Source organism: Anopheles maculipalpis, chromosome 3RL, assembly GCF_943734695.1.
Source record: "Anopheles maculipalpis chromosome 3RL, idAnoMacuDA_375_x, whole genome shotgun sequence".
Classification (NCBI taxonomy): domain Eukaryota; kingdom Metazoa; phylum Arthropoda; class Insecta; order Diptera; family Culicidae; genus Anopheles; species Anopheles maculipalpis.
In genome coordinates, this window is record NC_064872.1 from 73,687,203 (window position 1) to 73,709,418 (window position 22,216).

The window sequence follows — 22,216 nt, forward strand, 5'->3', positions numbered from 1 at the left end:
TGTATTATGCTATCGTTGCCGTTTCCCCCTTTCCCCTGTGATCGTTCAACGTACACACGCGCACACTCACTTTGGCTTAAATGCAAAACGAGAAAACACACTGTCGCACACTTTAAACACACAATTCACGCACGCAAAATTTTACCACTCCCTTTAGAAGCTTAGGAAAAGTTTTTACTAAGCCAAAAAAGGGAACTCATCCGTCTGCTACACGGAGAAACAAAAAAAAAACTAGATGCATGAGTGTATGCAACGGCAAAAATAATTGGAACGTAACAGTCATTAAAGAACAAAACAACGTAACAAACAAAACAAAAAAAGACTAACGATTACTTAGTACTGATTGTACTTTCCTTCACGCATATTAAATGGCACGCCTTCATCGTGTGTCGCGCGAGTCTTTCTCTCCTCGTCGATGAAATCGTCGTTCCTTTGTGTTATTTTTCTTCCTATTAAGCTCGCTTGAACGTCAAGACAACTTCCTACTGTTGTTCCGCTTCCTGCTGCTTCAGGTAAGCCGATATAGCGTCCAGATCACGCTTCATCCAGTCCGCGTTCAAGCGAATGGTTTCGATCGATTGTGACAAGGTCCGCTCGGTGCCGGGGAACTCGTGCTCGCGGAAGAACTGTTCCACCTCGCGCGCTCGCTCCTCGGTGGAGAAGTTCTCCGTCAGGTACTTGATCAAACGGGCCAGCAGGAAGCCACCCTCGTACTGGTTCAGCAGTACCTTCCAGTGTTCGCAGAAATAGTCCCACGCCATATCGCGCCCTTTCGGGTTGAGCGCGACCGAAACGATCACGAACACGGCGTCCTGAGCGCGCACCTCTTCCGACATTGCGAAATCGATCACCTTCCGCAGGATGTCCACATTGCCGATGGATCCGAGGGCGCGCGAAATGCGATCCTTCTCCTCGTGCAGATCGGTCGCCCGGTACAGGCGTAGCATTTCGTCGTATGTTGCTAGGTCACCGTTTTGGAGAACGGCCCGGTAGCAGGTGCTGCGTAGATCGGCCGGTAGGACGCTCTTGTTTTGTGCGTGTTCCTCAAATCTAATGACAAGAATGCGCGAAAATAGGAAAAAAAGAAATTAGAGAAGATGCACAACTTCCGTGCTGAAACCTCCTGCACACCTTCGCTTAGCTTCTGCTACCGTTTTTTTACATCCAAAAGACACTAGACGCCCGAGAACGAGCGAACGAAGCAGCGTATCGAGATGGCTTTCACCCGGCTTTACATCCCAACCAAGCTTCTCGGCCACCGGTTGATAGAGGCGGACACCGTACTCGCCGAACTGCTTCTCGGCAGGTGTGTGGGCCAGCAGAAGCTGCAGCTTCGCCAAGCAGTTCGAAATCGATGACCATACGGTGTAGTTGTTTTCGTTCCGGTACGCATCGATCACCTTCAAGGCCTGGAGAAAAAGAAAAACCGAATTACAATTAATTTCTGCACGCGTCTTGATGATCTCTCGTTCGGTAACTGTAACTCACATCAACGGTAGCACTCTTGCCGGCCTGTACCAGCGCGAAAAGATCGTCAATCAGTCCCAACCGGTCGAGCGGTGGCAATGTCATATTCTTAATCGCTGGCAGAAACTGGTCCAACATTTCCGCCGGATACTGCGTACGATAGTATCCGATTGTGCCAGGATTTATCTTCACCCAGTCCTGCTCTCCAACGCCCTCTACCGTGATTTCGGCCGTGGACGTCTCCAGCACGGTTGAAACGGCATTAGCCGACGATGGTGTGGAGATGTTGATCGGGATAAGCCAAAGCGACTGCTCCGGTGCTTCACATCCATCCGCACAGAACTTTGATTGAGCGATGTTCAGCAAACGACGGTTACCATCGAGCTGTTTCGAGGACAGAACTTGCACCACCGGAAAGCCCATACGTTGGATCCAAGTCGACATGACGGCACCGACCGGTTTACTGCTTGCTTCCTGCAGAGCATTCCACAAGTCTTCCGTTTTAGTATTGTTGTACTGATGTCGGGTAAGGTACAGATTCATTCCTCGCTTGAAATCCTCATCCCCAATGTAATGGTGCAACATCCGGATAACGCTAGCACCCTTGTTGTAGCTAATCTCGTCAAAGATCTCATCTATCTCGGATGGATGGCCTACCGGCACCTCGATCGGGTGCGAATTTCGCAAACAGTCCAGCTCGAGCGCGCGCGTATACATATCCGTTACGAACTGCGTCCAGATGTCGTAATCCGGGAACAGATGGTCAACGCACAGAAATTCAACAAACGATGCGTACCCTTCATTCAACCACAGATGTGTCCACCATTCCATCGTGACCAAATTGCCAAACCACTGGTGAGCGATTTCGTGCCCTACCGTCAGTGCGATCGATTGCTTCCGTATAAGGGACGTATTCTCCGGATCGACCAACACGAACGTTTCCCGATACGTGATCAATCCCCAGTTCTCCATGGCACCGGCCGAAAAGTCCGAAATAGCAATCAGATCCATCTTGGGCAGTGGATAGGCAATGTTAAAGTAATCCTTATAGTACGGCAGCACCTTAGTCGCTACGTCCAGCGCAAAGCGACCCTGCTCGCGCTTACCGACCGGTGTGTAAACGCGCACCAATACACCGTCGGACGATGTGTCCTCAACGTAATCGTATTCACCCACTACAACCGCCACCAGGTAGGTAGACATGATGGGTGTCCGATCGAACGTAACCAGCACGGTATTGTCGGCCTCGTTTGGTTTCTGCTGTACGACCGGCATGTTTGACAGGGCGACAAGATTTTGCGGCACATCTAGCGAAATGTCAAAGGTGGCCTTAATTGCCGGTTCATCCCAGCACGGGAAGCATCGGCGTGCGTCCGTTGCCTCGAACTGCGTCACACCCGCGTACCGTTCCTCACCGGTTGCGGAGAAATATTTGCTACGATAGAAACCCTTCATCTTGTCGTTAAGTTCGCCGCTAAATTCGACCGTCAGTTTAGCGGAACCGACCGGTATTTCCGACCCAAAGACGAAGCATGCCGTTTCCTGGTCCGCATCGAACTGTATGTCCTGGGCGGTGAGTTTCTGCTCGTTGAACGTAACGGTCGCTGTGCCGATCTTCAGATCCAGTGCGTTTAGCGTGATGCGATCCGTGACCGTTGAAACCTTGTGGAAAAAGAAAAGTAGAGAAAAGTATTGATTAGTATCGTAGGCTAAAACACTCTTTATATTTATGACATTAAAGGGTATCAATTAAGTTAAGACATTGTTTTAAACGTTGTACAAAAAAGCCCTTCACTATGCCACTATGAACAGACTCTAGATTTAAATCCACAAAGACACAATTTCTTGCACCGGACACACCTTGCATGCTTGAAACGGTACTTGCCGTAAACAACGGAACAGGATGGCCAAAATTTACCAAACAGTTTTATATGTAAGAAAAACATTCCCGGTCAGCTGAAGCAAGCTCTTCCATGTTTTAATTCGCTCTGCACACTCTGTATGTGGTACCGGCCGTACAGTGCATATGGTTTAATAGCAATTCAACAATTTATTTTCGTCCGTAGTCTGCAGAAAACCGGGGGTGGAGAAGGTGGTCAAATGTTTACGTTGTCTGACAAGGTCGTTTACCTTGCAATTGCACCGACGCAACACGAATCCCACCACCGTGTGGGAAAGGTTAAATGGCCATGCTCTTGTAAAGGTGTAAATTGGTTTAAATGTACAAAAAGGAAACATTCCACAGTCAAAAAAAGTAATAAACCCCTCAATTACAAAAGTAATATCTATGGGCACAAATAAATTATTTCTTCCAAAATCACATTACTTTTTGTACAACCCAACTAACAACCCCGTATTCATCTCAGGTTGGGTTATGGCCACTCCGAAGACTTTTGCTTTCGTTTCATTCATTTAATGTTGTGTTTTCTTGTCTTTTTGCTTATTTTATTGCTCTACCTTCGGTCGGCAAGCACGCGCGCGCACGTATTCTTAGCTACGTTTCTCGACTTAAGCGCATTTGGTCTGCGTGTTGCTTTTGCCTTAGTTCTAGAGAAACAAACCTGCACTGCCAAATTTACAGTCCTCAAGCTGCGTGTTTGCTGCTCCTTTACTTCGTCACTAAGTTATTCCTTCGATTCACCTTCCCTTACAGGGATCATGATTATTCCTCGGAGACACAATCGCCAATGATATTACAGAAAACCTGTTCTGGACCCGGTTGAGCCACTCGCAATGCTACAACTACCAGTTGTGGTGTTTTTTTGCCGTTTCTGCCGTTGATAATGTGTGCATGATTCGTGAGAATAATCATTACAGATCATTAAGATTCTGTGTTTGTTCGTTTCATTCATGATATGATGCTGAGAGAACAGCGTTTTTTTTTTTTTTTTTAGGACGAATGTGGACTGTTGGTCGACTCTGGAAATGAACCTCAACAGCGATTCGGTAGAGAAATCAAATTCTTATGGAGACAACATTTTTATATTGCATTCTCAATATTTTTTGAAACGCTTGCAACCAGCAAACCTACTGGAGAAGACCATCGTATCGCACATCTCGTTGTATTGTGGATTTTTATTCGTCAGAGCTATTCTAATTTACATGATTTTATATATGATTATGATACTATTTTATATTTTTATATTATATATCAGATATGATTTTTCCATATCTTTTTAGCAATTCACGGATTCCTTCACGAAAAAAAGACCGAATCTTTGAAGGCTATCCATCCTTCGATTGCATTTTTGAGTCGATCTGAAGGGATGGAAATTAAATAGTGCAATCGGATGTATTTTTAAAGACGTTTGCCAGGGTTATACCATGTGTGACCGGTTATTATAATACAGCAAAATGACTTCGTCGTACCTATCGGCGTATTGTCTACAGTTACCGCACCGTACCCTGTTACCGTATCCAATCTTCGATCAAGTATTGCCTCCATTTTCTGTATCTTAAAACTTCAATGTCGATCCGGCATGTTCTTCGTCTTGCACAACAAAATTGCCACTTTTCAACCCTGCAGCAACCTGCTTCTGACACGTTCGTCCGGCCAGAACATGGATACCGCAAAATTTCAGCAGGAGTTTGATGGCACTCGACAGCCATTTTGTTCATATGGAAATGAAGTTCAAAAGATGGTTCAAAAGATGTCATTTTATGAGCACAATTTACTATTTCATTTCTACACTTCAACTGAATGAGGGCAGCGATGTCTTCTCAAGGCAGGACTGGGATTTAAATCCTATCCAACAGAATCTCCAGTTTCACATGATACTCACGTAAGATCAAAGATCGAATAGAACAGGAGACTACAAATGCGATACGCGGTAGGTAAGTGATCGAGGAAACAGGAAGGTAACAAACAATAATTTAAATCCGTAAAGGTAGCCTTCCTTCTCTGAAGCATCCCTTTACCTTCCGTCTAGCAAGAAGCAGTTGTCTTTGGTGAAAGTAAAAGCAAGAGAAAGGTCTGATTGGTTTAATAACCTAACGAGAAGTGATCTACACCATCAAATTGGCATTTTGAATCGCAAATTGCCAGGTCTTGATCAATTTAAACTTAATAGAAAGCTGGATGAAACTACAAATGACTTTAGCGCCTTGTGAATATGGCTGTTCACTTCAATATTTTTTTAAAAATAAATTTAAAAAATATTTTTCTTGTAAAATTCACACACACAAATTAACATACGACCGTTCTTCATACCTTCCAGGTTCATTAACTTTAAAGGAAAGGCTCTAGTTCTTTTTTATCATGGCTCCTACCTAAAATTGGGATGTCCTGACAGTCCTGACAGCCTCATTTCGAAAGCAAACCCAAACCGATAATCCAATCCAATCAACAGGCTGAGTTTGTTAGGTGTCCGTGTGCCAAAATTGTTGGAAATTCTTAGAAATCAAACCACAACGAAAACATCAATGAATAACCCTCGTCTCGCACATCATTATAATATGCTTGGCAAAAGACAACATCCCTTGCATATTAGAGGCTTTCTGCACGAATTTACGATCATCAAAAACACCATCAAGATTGTTAATGAGCGGTGACGGTTCGGATAAGCACGGAACGCTCATGTGTACGAGAAAACACCTCGAAAAAAACAAACAAATTTAAGATTGGCGATCGGATCCTGGGACGGATCTTCATTCCAGGAAAACGTAATGATGACAGACCCGCAAAAAAAAGGGAGAAATATTCATTTCGTCGTCGCCGGAGCTAATTGTTCTCGTTAGGATATTATTCCAACGAAAAGGAACGAAGCGTTGGTGGATTAATTTTGTGTCGCTACCGGAGGTGTTTTATGTTTTAAGCCACGCGCGTTGAAAGTCACGCACGGGGGTACACGCGGCTCACTCCATCATTCTTTGGCGGCTCATTTTTCTCCCAACTCCCACGATGCCTGCGAACGCCGGTACAGCCGTCCGACAGTGAGTGACGAGGGTTCGGACGTGGTTGTGTATTTGATTTATGTTTGTAGCATTCTCTTCCAGTAGAGCGCTACGGTTGAAGCCAATTTCGCATGAAACCGCAAACTATGCGGAACCACTCGGCAAACGGTAAGCCCTCACACTTTGTGTGCCATTTAATGGCGGCCAGTTAGAGAGAAAGGTTTTTCAAAGCGGCACACAAACAAACCAACAAATGTTGCACCTATCCCACGCAAAGTAAGGCCAAGAAGCCTTTTTGAATGTTGGAAGGAAAAAGTATAACTTCAACTAATTCGCTTGATCATGAACCGGTTCTTCGGGGAGCTTGAAGGAGCTCCAAAAAAGTAACAAAACGATGCTGGAGAAATTTCAAAGCAGAAGAATTCAATCTTCATAGCATAAATGTTGCGATCCTCTCCCTCTCTTGACGAACAAACTATGTTGCGCGCATGGGGAGGGCAACCAACAACTTTGATTGAAATTCTCCCCATTTCCCAGCGTTTAAATGTCACCGTTTGTCAAGTCCTCGTTGCATACAAACACGAGCGATCAACCAACCAACCATGCTGCCATGCCAGGGCTCCATATGATCGAATCCGTACGTGCTCTGCTCGTTGCATCATCGTGGACCCTCTCTAGCCCTTCACATTGCCCACCCTCCCACTACCGCTTCCTTGTGGAGCACGAAGGTATATTCCTTCGCGATCGCTTATTTTTTTACCTTTCCCTTTTTGCATGTGTATATTTCCATCTCTCTGCTTCACAGCTGGAACAGAAGCATACATCTGTTTCGAGTTATGCTAATTCGTCGTCGTCGAACCGGTACCGTTATGTTGTTTTATTTACGAGCATTTACCGTTGAAAAAGTTCCCGCCTGTGTCTCTCTTTCGCCACGAGTACCACCGCCGCACGACCTCTGCCAAAGCCATTTTTGCGCGATTATATGTAGGTGCGGGTGTGGTGAGGAGGAATGTTGCATTTGTTTATTTTTCCACTTTTAAATTTTCCTCCTACCATTTTAGCGGATTAGTAAAGGTAGGTGGGAACAGTTTTCTCGAGGATCGAAGATAGGTAGTAAGTAATGCAAGAAGGTGGACCCGATCGATGAAGGCCAATTCCATATGTTGTAAGGTCGGGAGGCAAAAGCTAACACGCCCGCGCTTGGAGAAACGTGGGCAAAAAGGTCAATCTATTTGCAAAGGAATGCAACAAATTATTGTAGCACAAAAGTGGGCTTTATCGATGATCTTCTTATGATCATAGCTATTCAAATGCCAGCAAATAAGCATCCAAATCACTTGGAGACCGATCTCTTGAGGCTTTTCAATATCAAAACTTTCTTTCTGCAGCCTTCAACAGGAAGTTTTAAATGCCGCTGCAAGCTAGGCAATTATTTCGAGTGTAGTGAATGTGACTTATGCATATTCACTCTGCATAGAGGATCCTCTTTTCCCGAGGCATCGGAAAAGCAGTTGGAACTAATCACCGATCAAGTGCCACCCACGCCACCACGGCGTGAGTTATTTCTGCTTGACTGGACAACTTTTCCGCAAAGAAGTTGGTTGTTTTGGGGGCTTTTTGCATTTTCCAACGGCCGTAGCTTGTAACGAGGGGTACGAAAACTGTTTACGATTGGTATGGCTGCTTTTTTACATCGTTTTTCGGCTTCCCCTAGGGAAAAATGTGCAGGACGAAGCGCGTTTGTTTGCAACAGTTTACGTCCAAAAAAAGGGAGCAAACGTGCAGAGTGTGCCATACTGCATTGCGCTTTACGGCCACTGCCTAGACGTACGCGGGTCGGTATTGGGCAAAGGTCGATGAACTCATTTGAGAATTCGATGCAGTAGAGGCGTGTTGCATCGATTTTTAATTCCTGCTGGTGCAGTATGTCTATTATGGGAGAAAGGTTTCGATGACGTTGAGCTTAAACAATTGTTGCAGTTGAACATGCTATTATGATCGTTTAAGGATTTCTACAACGATCACAGGATAAGGAATTTGAAGAGTATTTTACGAATATTTCCTAGTCTTTAAAGTGTTCGGTGCAACGGTGCTCTCAGGCACCTATCTGTGCCATAGTGGAAGACAGGCACTGGATTGACAAGAATTTCCAGAGAGCTTATAAAATAGTTTCCCATGGGCGGTTAGCATTCTTCTATTTGATCTACCGCTTCAAAAATCTAATCTGATAATTTCGTCCCCAAAGCACAGTTTGGAGAGTTCATGTTCTAAGACAAAAACTCATCAAAACAGCTGTAAAAATTGTTGTCAAGCATATCCGAGGTTGTCTTTGCGAAAAATGTGAAATATCATCCATACTTCCAGGTGAAATTTTGTGCAATAAAAAGATTCAGGAAATACGTTGGATTTCCACCATAAATATATAAAACAATTCGTAACTTTAACTAAATTTACCGTACGTATAAATTGCAACAATCGCTATCTTCATGAATTGAGCACATCCTTTAGCTAATATTGCCTTTATAGCTAACAAACAGACAGATAACGTAATAAAGCGCCGTCACGTTGTCGCATAAAAACAGTTACATGCATGGCCAATCTTGTGTGCCTTGTCTTTCCCCCATTAGCTTTGAGCACGTCAGTCTATTTCCTTCCGACCAAGCACGCGTTGGACAAAAAACATGTGCATAGGATAAAAAAAATGGCTGTTCTATGAGGAACTCCCCTGCTTCATCCACTGCCTAGTCGGTGATAAGATCCCGCACTCACCTTCAGATCCACCGTCGTGCAACCCTCGAACGTTAGCGCGGTCAGGTTCGGTTTCAGCTGCAGCTGATAATGTTCCGGCACGACATTGGTTGGCAGGCGCTGAAATTCGGGCTTCCCGCCGGTACCGGTGCTGACTGCGGACATTTTGTATTCACTTGTTTCGGACACGTCACTGATGTTCGCGATGGTGGTGCTTGAGGTGATGTTGCGCCGTTGGTACGGATAATGTGCCTTTGCGGAAGGACACAGCAGCGAGCTTGCGAAATGGTTTACGGCTACACTTTGCTTATCACACCCACCGTACGAAACGGAATTTGGATTCACCAAAGCAAACACTCGCGACGAGCTAGAAATAACAAAGCAACCGTTGTTGTTGCCCTGCCACGAGGTGACGGAAGACGCACGACGCACGCACGGAATGGAGTGGAGAGTGTTTCGTTCACGCAATCGAACCAGCTGCCACGCCGACGACGTTGGTCGTGGTGACGTGACCAGCAATGAAAGAAAATTGCACTTTTTTACGGTGACGGAACCTTTCCGTCGGACACTTGGACGCGCTGGTGCTGTTGGAACCGCTGCGAAAGGATGGAACGAACGCACTTGTGTTATAACCGGGAATTGAAAAATAACAGGCTTATTAGAGGGTTGAAAAGGGAACCCTCGGGAACTGATGCTGAGCGAGTAAATGGGTGAATTAATGGTGCCACACCACAGAGCAGAAAGAATTTATGTCGAGGAACAACTGGTACGGTGCACGGAAGGAAAATAGGACCGAGACAACACCAGCCAACTCTTTTGCAGCGCTCGATACACTCTGTCCAACACAGCCGCGCACTGTCAAACTCGAGCCGGGAGAGAGAAAGTTAAAAAGCGAAGAGAGAGAGTGATTGCGTTTACAACAGTGATTACAACACCAGCTTACATATGGGAATAGTAGTTTTGAGTATTTTTTTTTAGATTAAGATACTACTGTACACGAAAGTTCTTTTGACTATTGAAACACATTCACATATCTTCTGTTAGGTATTGAAAATGTTCTCTAATTATTGTGATATTTTCTAGTTTTGCAAGCTCTCCCACAAAGTGTAAACAGGGCTTAAGGTGTAAGCGAAGAGAATGAGAGAGAGAGCGCACACGATTGCGCAAAAGGGGGAGATTTTCAGTTGGCTGTCAAGCTGGAGATGTTTTATCTCTCTCTCTTCAGTTCGTTGTTTATGTTCGTGATCCATGCTGAATTTGTGCCGTAGCGAAAACTAAACATTTTACAATAACTAATTACAACAAGCTGATTATTGTATATGAAACCTAATGTTGTTACCAGTGCGTGACTGTAAGTAAAATCCATTCGTGCTCAATCATGGTTACCCCGAAAACGTTGCAAGACACATGAGAAAAACAACATACGCACCTACAGCAGTTCGTTCAGTTGTTGACACGAGTTGTTGGAGCGCTTTCGTACAGCGAAAGGAACTTCCACGGTGCAGCCAAAACATTTGCAGTATCAGGATGACAACAGATGGTCGCGGACGCTGCGATTGTGTGTGTTAATAAGGAAACAAATAACAAAACAGATAAATTAGTTTCCAAACAGAAGAAGTTGGAACTAACCACGTAACTTACCTAAACTATTCAGTGCGCCCGGCAAAAAAGTACGTTCAAAGATAACACAGCATGACAGCCAAACGTCAAACAAACAGCTGAAGGAAACGCACAGTGTGCGACGCACCAAAGCATTTGACCAAACAATTTGACACTTTGTACATTCATTTGGTGAAATTTAGTACCAAATCTTAGTGAATTAGTTGTTTAAATTATACACTAAATATTGAACAACTCTGTTGATTAACCGAACGCCAATTCAACAATAATACAATGAGGATACTTAGAAAATTTAGTAACAGCACACTAACAATTTAACAGCAAATAAAACGCAACAAAAACAGAACACAGCACTTCATTGAATTGTTCGTATTTATTTCATTCTATTTAATTACTCTTATTCACTTTTCACTGACCTTTTTAGTTCCTGCTTCACACCACATTCACATCCACCCAGACAAGATTCATTCAACCCCCATTTATTCACCTCATCATCCTCAAATTGGATCTTAGTCGTTCATATACATATACTTTTGTTTTCAGTTAAAGTTTTCATAAATAAACAATATTTGCCTGTTTTGTTTCCTTTTTTTCTCTTCTTCTCCTACATCTCACTGATGCTGCTGCTCCATTATTTCAAAGTTTCGCTTTTTTCTATCCCACAGACAGAGCAGCGCTACTATCATCATTATTTCCTGTTTGCACGGTTTTTACTTCTTTGTGTTCCACAACTTTGCTTTTCATTTGACTCCCCATGTCGCTTTGCATTCGTTAAAAACTATGTACAAAAAATATGGTTAAATTTCCATCTCGACTTGCGCCAATCTTGGGGATTTTCTTTACTTCTCTACTCCATTTTGCGGATTGATCTATTCAATTTTTTGTTTCTTCTTTTATTTTCTTTGACTGGTGCCGTTTGAGTTGGCAATGCTTCCAGATAAGCGGCTGGATAGAAACAATAGACACGTGGCAAAAGAACGATATACAGCCAAAATTCCTAAAGGTTATCCGCCAAACCAAACACCAGAGATCGCGTATCCTTTTACTTATGTACTAGCGGAAAGGCTATGGAGGAGATTCCGCCACGTGCCACGTAAATTTGGTTTAGACATTGGCGGTATGAGTCCCCACGAGTGTGTCTGTGGGTGCTCCACGTGTTCGTGCTGGGGAGACTCTAGTAAGCTGCCCCCTTTCTTGCATTTTCAGTAAAAACTATGGACGAAATTTGTGGGATGGGACGACGTGCATCATGCTTATGAGTGTTTGCGTTAATTGCAGTTTTGTAAGTGTGCATTTAAAAAAAAAACAACACAATCTGTTCTCTTGCACAAGCGCATGCTAATGGATAGGATAGCCTTACAAAAAATCCCATTGCAATCATCTTCCTAGCTATAGGCGCATCCTTTTGCACACGCACACAATAAGGCTCTTTCAAACGGTTAAGAATAGCTCCTCACAATCACTTCTTTCTTTTCCTTTTTTTCCTGGGGACGGTATTGAGAGTACTGATCTGTTAACATCAACACAAAAAATTTCAACCAAACAGGGGCACGCGAATGGGGCCAAAGAAAAACGGATGATCTCAAACGATTCGGCAGCGGCATGCTTGTAGGGAAAGCGCGACCTACCAATATCGTCCAATCACACAATTCAACCTCTGTTAGTACCATGCTTTTCTCACTGTATATCGCTACACACGGATCGTATCTAGATGTACCTTTTTCGTTAGTTCACTAATGTTAAGAAGCGCTGGCGCAATTAAGTGTTCGATTACTACCTGCTGTCAGTCAGAAAGTTTTCTACTAAAAGGAGATTGATTAGTTTTTGGCTACAAGTACTATTGTTGTATTGTTTTCCTTTTTCGGTATGCGGTATGCGCTTGTGGAAGATTTGATCTAATTCTGTGCTGCTTGAAAACTACTATCGAATCGTGTGAATATTCCGTTTAATTTAATCTTTTTGAGTTGAAGTGTTGGATGTTGTTGTTAGGATAATTCTGCTACTGAGCTCTGGCGCTAGATCGGAATGCTACATCAACGGTATATCTCACGCTCTCCGTCTCTATGGTGCTTTAGATTGTGTTGTAATCTACTGCTAGTTGTCCATACTATTATCATGAAACTCGAGAAAAGGTTCGGTTTTTTTTTTCTTCTCCAGGAACAATAAACGAAACGGCACTACGGCGACTGCTGGCCCATACTAGTGTGGCCGTTAGTGTTTTTTGATCTACTATGCTGTTTGCTCGTGCTTCATTGCTGACCACTCCTCACACACACTTCAAATTCCAGGCATTAGAACTATTGTAAATTCCTGTCTAACAACGATGTGAATGCTATATTTCAGACTCAAAATGAACGTACTTAACGCGTAGAAAAGTATCCTTCTTTTTGAAATAAAAATATTGTTTACAACAATACAGAAAAGTTATACATTTAGCCGTGTTAACTGAATTCAACTGGATACTTCTGCAGTACTTTGTTTAAACATTTGATCTCTTTAAATCGCTGTGCCTAGTTTGCCTATTATATTACTACTAATTTGCTTTATCCTTTACAGCATTGCAGGATAAACTTACACAAAATCACTTTGTGGCAAACAGAAATATGTATTTTCCTTGAATGAACGAATAAACATGCGCGGCGTGCCTTAAGAGCTAAGGGGAAAAAGGTAGGAAAAAATGACAACCCTTTCTCTGCTGACTGCGCGCATTTATTTGCACCGATTTCCCTTCTCTAGCTCTCCCTTTTTCGCGATCTCATATCGCGTAAATACTTATAAACGTGTTTGTGTTACCTTGTCCTCTTCTCTCCCAACGTCTGTTGTATTGAAATATTTGATTACTTATTCTTACTCAAAATCCGCTTTTTCCCTTTACTTTTTACCTCGGTTCGCTTCCACTCGTGTCTCTTTCGCTTCAAATATCACATTTACTTCAGAACCAAATCTTATTAAACTATCAAAAATTCAAACATTCATACATCTAAAGTCGGGTTTAAGTTCCGGTACGATTCATTCATTCGTTCGTCTATTCGAACAAAACAACGGGATCTTCGTTCGCTATTCTTTTGTTTTAAGCCCGTTAAGAAGCCCGGGAGTTTCTGGGTTTTAGTTTTCTACACCTAAAGAAACTGGGTGCTAGAACCACAAACCGCGGGTTTGATTTTGTAACTCCTAGTTGTTCAATTACTCTTTTAAACGACAATTTGAGGTGTTTTAGCTTGTAGTGGCACGCTAAGAAAATTTCGTAAAAGTTGTATTCCACGCTTTACTGACTGTTTTGTTTCGTTTTTGCTCTATGCACTGTTTGAATTGGTTTTATACCGCGACAACTGTAAGGATTCGGAAACTTTTTCGTAACGGATTGTTCAGTAAGATGAATCTCATCTACCACGAAAGAGAAAATGACACGCAAAGAGGCGATTGGAATTGAAAAAAAAAACGACTTTTTAAACTGTTTTTATCTGTTACTTCTAGGAGTTTAGAACGTCAGCTGGACGATGAGTTGATTTTATCTTCTTTTTTATCTTCGTTTAACTAGAATGACGATGGCAATCCTACATTCCTACGTTTGTGTTTTTAATTGGATTTTTTTTCTTTAAGAAGTTCATTTTCGTTACATGTACTAGAGAACCGTTTACAGCTCATTTACAACTATTTTTGTTTTGTTTTTTCTTCTTTACCAATGAGCAGTCAGTAATCATTACTCTAACGATCTATTCTACGCTTTTATCTACTTTTTAAGTACCTATTCTTATGTTTCTTTATTTGCTCTATTTGTTTGTTTTTATTTCCTTTTCTTTTTGTTACTCTCTTACTCCAACTACGTGAAATTTGATTTGCGTTTATTGTTTTAGAAGTGTTCTCTCAATCATGCGTGTGTTTTTTGTCCACATTGTTGTGTCACGAAAAGTTCTATTTATATTGGAGATTAATACTTAACAAATGGCTCATCCAAAATGGCTCACACAGAAATAGGACAACAATGAAGACGATAACACACTATACGTCAGCGTCTTGAATTTGGAGTGCTTGTTTTCTACAATCGTTTCATTAGGACCAAGTTCGAAACCAACATTTCTGTCGAGTTCGAAACAAAAAAGCTAAAGGATAGTGTTTACTTATGTCGGTAGGGTATAAGTATGCGTTTTTATACACCATTGCCTTTTTGATTATCTGTTATGATTGAACTGTGTACAAACAAAGTGGGAAGGAAATGATTTCAACATCATGCATTTAGTGTATCCGTTTCACCATTAAATCCCTGAGAGGAAACGAATTTTCTTTTTCTATTCTTTAAGTATACGTACACGAATAGCACGAAACAGAAATGAGGGAAAAGTCGAATGAAAAAAAAAAACGAAGAACGAATAAAGTTTAAAATAAAATCAAACTTAAAACGATAACATTGCTTAAAAAGTAAAATAAAAATGACGGAAAAAAATAATTCTTCTGTACAGTTTAAAGATTTGTTTATTTCGTGTCTCGCTGCTCCGTATATGTAGTTGTTTTACTTTTCTTCTCTATCTTCCAATACCGTTACTCACAATAGCTCGGATTTTTCAGTACAGCATTTAATAGTAAACATTGTGTTTTTTGTGTTTTCTTAACTTAATCATAACTCAAAGCCCATAAAACAAATTTTCTATGCGTTATATCAATACTTTTCCATTGATTTACCACTATGTTCTTTTCTTCCACGGATTAGATTATCAATAACCAGCAGCCAAACGAGAGGAAACTGAAAGTGTTTTATCCGTGTAATACCGGTTGATCTAATGAGGGGCACTATTCATTTGCTGCTACTATACATAAGATGAAATAAAATGGAAGAACGAAAAAAAAGGAGGAAGAACCAACTTAAGCTATACCAACTATCGAATTGAATAATGAATAGAAAATAATAAAAGTTTTCTAATCAGTAAAGCAAATTGCTCAAGGAGAACTATAATTTGTTGCTATTTTGTGGATTAAGGAGAATACAACGCAATCCACTCGCAAGTTCCGAACTCGACTTAACTCGGTAATGTGTTTTTTTTTTCTTCACTAAATGCAGCAAACTGTGTAAATGGGAGTTTGTCGGTGGAAGTGTTGCTAGCCATCAGTAGTTTGGGATGGTTAGGGCATGTAATGTGTGCCTCGTACAAGCCAGGAGAGCCTAATCGTATAGTATATGCTGGATTCACAGCCTGCGAAAGCGCAGATCAACACAAAACTACCTTCTTTGCCTCGTCCAAACGAAGACAAGATGAATAAGTAATAGGTCGCACGAAAATGGGAACTCGAGCATGAGCTTTTTCGCCACGAAGGTACCAACAACTTTGTAGGAATCCGAAATACAAGTCATTTTATTTAGGTTTGAAATTCCTTTTCTAAACAAACATATGACTTGTGGATAAAAACAGATACAGCTGATTTAAAAAATATATATCCCGTCAATGGAACAGTATCGTACAAAAATTCCATACCATTTCTTCAGTTTTAAATTATTTTGTACATCGTGCACAGTGTAAAAAATAAATCAATACATAAAGAAGTTGAATTAAAAAAATTTAACACGTTTTGCTGCATTTGAAGATCCCTCGCAAAACCAAAATCCAAAAAATATCAAATCAGAATTCGGTTTCCTCTCATGCCGGAGGGCTACCCTTCACCATCAGTAGCACAGGACGGGGATTTACCCAAAACCGAAACCACAAGAAAAAACTATTCAGTTGGCTAAAAAGGTGAAACTATGTGTGTGTGTGTTGGCGATGTTGTATGAATGATTTGATCACATCCTTTAGCTTCACTTTGGTTCCCGAGGACAGCAAAATTCGTTTCGCGCTGACGCTTTCTTACTCCCCCGTTTCTCATTCGACCGCGTACAGTGAGAGGCTCTCGTGGCTGTTGCTTCTGCTGCACCTGGCTGCATCGAGGGAGTGCAGCAAAGCAACAATTTGAGGATATCTACTTTTTTGATTTAGCTTTCACACTATTCCACACACATCGAATGGCCATCCTGCTTACCTTTTAAATCTCTTCTTTCTGTTTCTACGATGCGCGGCGCCGTGAAGAAACCGTAGCTTCATCTCATGGGTCGCGTTTTGCCTAAGACTCGGCCGAAAATATTCACCTCCCCATTCACATACACCAAAACAAGCACGTCCCAGGCTTGGTGTGTGTGCATGCGGTGTGGTTGTTGTGTAATTTATCTTCTTCCACTGCGTCTTCTGCTAACCAGCGACGCAGGTAATCACATTAACTACTAACAATAATAACGTATTGCATCTAGGGTTTTACTTTGTCTTAACTCTCATGCTCGGTGCCCATGGTGGCGGTTCGGTTCCGGATGTAAGTAAATACCTTCCACGGTGAAGATGGATAGTTCTGTAAAGAGGTTGTTGAAATAGAGTGGATTAGGATAGTTTTTATCGACAAATCACATGGTAACATTTACCATCCGGCAGTTCGTATAGCTTTTTTGGCAACGATGCGAAATACCGATGGCGGAGGGCCTCGTCCGCACTTATCCGGTTATCCGGATTGAGCTGCAGGAACGAGGTTGCCATCGTTTCGCCCTCGTTGATGTCGTACAACCGGGGAAAGCTCAGTCCCAATTTGCGGGGTTTGAAAAAGCCTACAAAAATGACAATACATCGTTTAGTTTTCTGTTTGCTTGCGCAATGGTGCTTATTTGCCTGGCATACCTAGCATTTGTAGCTTATACCCCGGTAAATGCGTTACCCCTGGCCACGTATCCTCCGTCGGTGTGCCGAGAATTTTGAAGATCTTATCCAACTGATCGTAGGTATCGCGAATGCCGGGGAATGTCGGCATGCCGGTAATCATCTCCACAAAGATGCATCCCACACCCCAGATATCGAGCGAGGTGGAGTACTCAGTGCTTCCGAGCAGTACATCTGTAAAAGAGGGAGCGGGAGATTTCAAAAGCAATTCTTAAACCATCAAAGAGTGCAGAAAATAATCGTGACACACTCACCTGGAGGCCGGTACCATAGGGTGACGACTTCGTGCGAATAGGTATGACTTGGAACACTCTTAGCACGGGCCAGCCCAAAGTCGGCCAGCTTCAGCTCACCCATCTCGCTGATGAGCAGATTTTGAGGCTTCACATCGCGATGCAGCACCCTCCGCTTATGGCAATAGGAAAGCCCTCGCAACAGCTGGAACAGGAACAGTCGCACGTTTCGATGATCGAGCCCACCCGGATGTCGTTCCATGTACTGCGACAAGTCCGTGTTCTGTAAAGTGAAAAAGTGCAGATAATCGTTACTAATATAAAAAAATCAAACTGGAAGAATAAAACGGAACAGGAATGTGCGGCTTCTCCCGCCTTCATACTAATTAGCATGAATAATTAAAACAAAACCTAATGCGCTTGAATTACAGTGAGCGAACCCAAAACGCACTCGCACACATTTGCTATCGGCAAGGACACAGCACGGTCAGAAGAGAAGTCTCGAGCTTTTCGAAGCCATAAATTACAGTTTCCATCGAAAGGCGCTTTCCCCTCCGGCAATCTTCCTGCCCGAGCATACAATCCATTCCAACAAATACCTGGAAAGGGCCTGGTGCCCTAATTATTAATTTAATTCAATAAATTGCCGTGTTGCTACCCATGTTCGACGTTCAACGCAGAGGGACCCTGCCTCTTTCTAGTTTCAAATTTTGTATCACTTTTCTGCTGTCTCGCGTAGAGAACCAGTCCCAGGGTGTAGTCGTTCAAAGGCAGGAGCGGTTACAAGTATACGCTCATTCGAACAGGATGTTAAAATCAATAAGGGGAAACAATTGGGAAGGATGAAACAGGTGCGTGATAAATGGTCTATATCAGTGTGTACATGCATTGGATGAAGAACCGGGAGCTGCGTTGGGGGTTTTATTCTGCTTAGGGCTAACAATGTAGCACATGAGGAAGGAAAGCTTGATGCAATCTTGCTGTTGTTCTATCCTTATATCGCTCTCCTTGGGTTCCGGGAGCAACTTCGTTTCGCAGTTCCGAACCATCTAACGTGAAGTTGTAATTTATGTACTCGTGTCCTGCTTTTGCTTTGGGAGCTTCTCGGCTAGAATTTGTGCATAAGCTTCACCGCTGTGAGCCGACAACAAGGCCCATTGTTTTCCGTATGGCGATTGGAATACTACAGCTTACTCCCGGCTGGTTTGGTTCGTGGTAGACATCTTAGGAACTCGGAGACTCATAAAAAGAACCTCAGGAAAACCTATTGCACTCAGCCAGTCCAGAGCGTAAGCCTAACACAACCGTTGGACAAGAGTTCTACCGGTAGCTCTGGTGGCACAGAAGGTACATCAACGATGAATTATGGGTCCGCTCTTATTCCAGCTTTGTATATGGGGGCTTCGAAATTGTTGGTTTTGTACCAAACCCGATAAACGTACATACATACATACCACCAACTACCAACCCTCAAACATGCGCGGTACACGATGGGGGTGTGTGCCATCGTGTGGTGTAAACAATTTATGCTTCTTTTTTCGGTTTGCTTTTTTCCGTTTTGTGCTCGACACTGTTTAGATGATTTATTGCGGACAGGCAAACAAACCAATCTGTCAACCGCAGGAATTGAGCAATGGATGTCGTAATAATTGGTTTATAAAAACGGACATCAAAGGAACGGGGAGAAAGAAAATTTAACAACAGAGCGAACCGGATTGTTATAGAATGAGTTCATTAGTGAAGTATTTTATAAAACGATTAACAAATTCACTATGAAGCAATCGAGTTTTGAACGTTTTGTTTAAACTTCCTGATTCCGGTTATCATTTGTTTCGTTGAGAGTATACTTTTTGGCATGAAATGTATTTTAAAATTAGGTACGTTCACTACTTTGAGCCATAAACGATTTTTTTGGATAATGATAACCTGACGCGAGTGTAAAACGTAACAACTTAATCAGGTTTACTACGTTCTCGATCCCTTTTTTACCACAATTCTACCGATAATGATCATAAAACGGAAACGAGCGTAACAAAAGAAACTACACTATGCTGGCAATTGCTTACGGGATTGTTCGAACCTGATAACCACCCGCCATTTCCCAAACACCAAACACGCAGCCAGCAATGGTTCCGACGCGTAGACCAATAAATCACACCCGAAAGGAGAGGAAAATTGATGCTGAGCTGAGAAACCGGAGAATGTCCGCCCGCTGCCTTGGCTGGCTGGTTTGTCGGTTTGGGAAAGGTGCTTAGAAATTCATGACGAATTCCCATCCCGACCCAGTGTCTGCTCCATCTGAGTCACACTGTTGCTGCTTCCAACGCTAGCACCGTTAGAGACATTCCCACCACCAACACCGGAAAAGGCAATAAATAAAATGTACTGAACGATGCCACCCCAATGGTGCCTCGTGCTTCAACACACCGTGCGAAGTGATGTGGCGCTATTCCCTTCAGAACCGGAGATCCGCCCCAATCAAGCATTCCTGACATACTTTTCCCCGACGTCCTGCTTCGTTCACAGTTTCTATCCAGATGGACCAACACGCAACGAAGAAAAACGAAGTTTTCGCGCTCGTGAAGCAAAGGAAGGAGGCTTTAGTAAAACGAATGACTTCAACAACTAATAAAAGGTAATAAATAAGTACTAAACCAGACTGCGTGGTTGGAAAATGATCAAATAATACCCCGAGTCCGCCTCGGCGAGATCTTCACGTGCAGACATACTTACCACAAACTCGAAGACGAACGTGAGCGTTTCGCGCGTGTGCACGATATCGTGCAGGGTCACGATGTTCGAATGTTTCAGTTCCTTCAGCAGGGATGCTTCGCGTATGGCCGTGAACGGTGCACCTTCCTCTTCCTGTAACCTGATTTCCTTTAATGCTACCACTTGATTTGTTAAACTGAAACGAGCAAAGAAGGAGAGAGAGAGTTAGTGGTGCGTCTTTCCTATGATACTGCGTGCATGATACATGGATGGAAGATGAATTAGTGTTCATCAACGTGGGCGGACAATAAGTTATGTGTCGGGAGCTGCCTAAAGGCTTTCCGTTTCACGTACACACAGAAGTCGTTATCCTTTATCCGACCTAAATTCGATTAGAACGCTTCAAGATGGATTGCGGTTGGTTGGGAGATAAATGACGATCACTTTATTTTGCAAATGATATTTCGGCTATTGCTGCCAGACCAGAAATTCTTTGCAGGACACTATTCACATCCCTTCTTTCTTGTTGCTGGTTGTCAGGTTTTACATCTTTACTTTGAATGGTATAAGTTTTTCAAATCCCCACTGTTCGTCCCCCAGGACAGACAGTCCAACCCTAGTGGCCAGTGTTTTTCTCGTCCTGTCAGATACAATTCACTAGAAAATTAGTTCTTCACATTGTAGTTTGCGTCAACGTAACTATTGCCGTCTTATATGAATTTAGAAAACTTTTGACAGAAATGTCGGCGTAACGACCGAATTTTTGCTGCCCTCGTGTTGTCTCAAAGTTTGTTGCCTAAAGAATTCTGCTTCAAAATGTTCTGTCCACACACAGACAAACAGGGACGCAGGTTAAAGTTCTGTTAGAAAGACTACAAAAAATTCCTTACTCAAGCTACAAAAAAAAAAAAATGCGAAAAAAACACCAAAGGCTGCAGACCAGACAGACCAGTTTAGCTGAAGAATTCCGGTTTTGCGGAGTGAGCACAAAACATTAGACAACAGTACGCATCCCCAAAAATTCATTCCACCCAGAGACACGAAGCAGAACAAGTATCTCGAGCAGCAGGTTAAAACTTATCGATTTTCACACAGCCTTGGGCAACCCAGGCGGAAAACTGAAGCTGGAGGAAAACAATTTCACGAATGTTGGTTCCTTGAATGTATGCTCGGGTACGAAAAGGAGGAAGCAAAATGAGAGCAGAAAATGAAGGGATTATATGGTGCACGTTCGGCAGCAAACCATTTGGCAGCATTCTTTTTGGAAGCGACGAAGGAAGCAATGGTTCCAAAGGCATCTCAAAGTGTGTCATCGAAGCTGCTGGCTTGTGAGCGGTTTGTGTCTGCGTGGGTGTGTGTGTGTTTTTGGATGAAAACATTCCGGAGAAAAAGTGTCCACCGAACCCAGGGGCGACCCATTGATGTCGTATTCCATTTGCTGGATATTGCTGAACGGGAAGAGCGGGGCTGATGGGGCATCTGGGGATCGAAATATGAAACTGCCAGCCACCTTAGATATACAGTCGTTTGATTGGAACAGCGGTCAAGGGCCAAGAAAAAAGGAGCACATGATTCTCAATAAGTAGGTCACTGGAAAGCGGTTGATTATTTTTTCACGGAAAACAAATAATGATTTTTTTTAAATTACAAAGGATTAAGAAAAGAGAAATGGAGGAAAAAATATTTTTAAATTTAAAAAAAATAATAATTTAAATACACAAATATAAAACATCCATAAATAATAACATATATTTATCAAAACATATTTTTCCACTTTTTGTTCTTCGCTTAACAACTTTTAGGTTATGCTGACCATCT

The 22,216-nt window shown here is 42.5% G+C and overlaps 3 protein-coding genes across 7 annotated transcripts in view; all 3 read right to left on the reverse strand.

Moving 5' to 3' along the window:
* The window catches only part of LOC126562245 (protein henna), a 754,155-nt gene that overhangs the window by 677,898 nt on the left and 54,041 nt on the right, over positions 1 to 22,216 (reverse strand). The window lies entirely within an intron of this gene.
* Positions 483 to 12,332, reverse strand: LOC126565951 (puromycin-sensitive aminopeptidase). Its single transcript, XM_050223150.1, has 5 exons — positions 12,317 to 12,332; positions 9,130 to 9,704; positions 1,489 to 3,129; positions 1,132 to 1,409; positions 483 to 1,050 (listed from the first exon to the last, which is right to left on the reverse strand). The coding sequence occupies exons 1-5, from the start codon at positions 12,330 to 12,332 to the stop codon at positions 483 to 485; spliced, it is 3,078 nt and encodes a 1,025-aa protein (XP_050079107.1).
* Positions 16,904 to 22,216, reverse strand: part of LOC126561939 (cyclin-dependent kinase 14) — a 118,673-nt gene continuing 113,360 nt past the window's right edge. For both annotated transcript variants that reach the window (XM_050218320.1, XM_050218321.1), the window contains exons 6-10: positions 20,420 to 20,594; positions 17,708 to 17,969; positions 17,415 to 17,627; positions 17,165 to 17,344; positions 16,904 to 17,094 (exon numbers count right to left, since the gene is read on the reverse strand). In XM_050218320.1, coding sequence (XP_050074277.1) covers positions 17,021 to 17,094; positions 17,165 to 17,344; positions 17,415 to 17,627; positions 17,708 to 17,969; positions 20,420 to 20,594 — 904 coding nt within the window. In that variant the 3' untranslated portion in view covers positions 16,904 to 17,020. The remainder of the gene's footprint in view (positions 17,095 to 17,164; positions 17,345 to 17,414; positions 17,628 to 17,707; positions 17,970 to 20,419; positions 20,595 to 22,216) is intronic.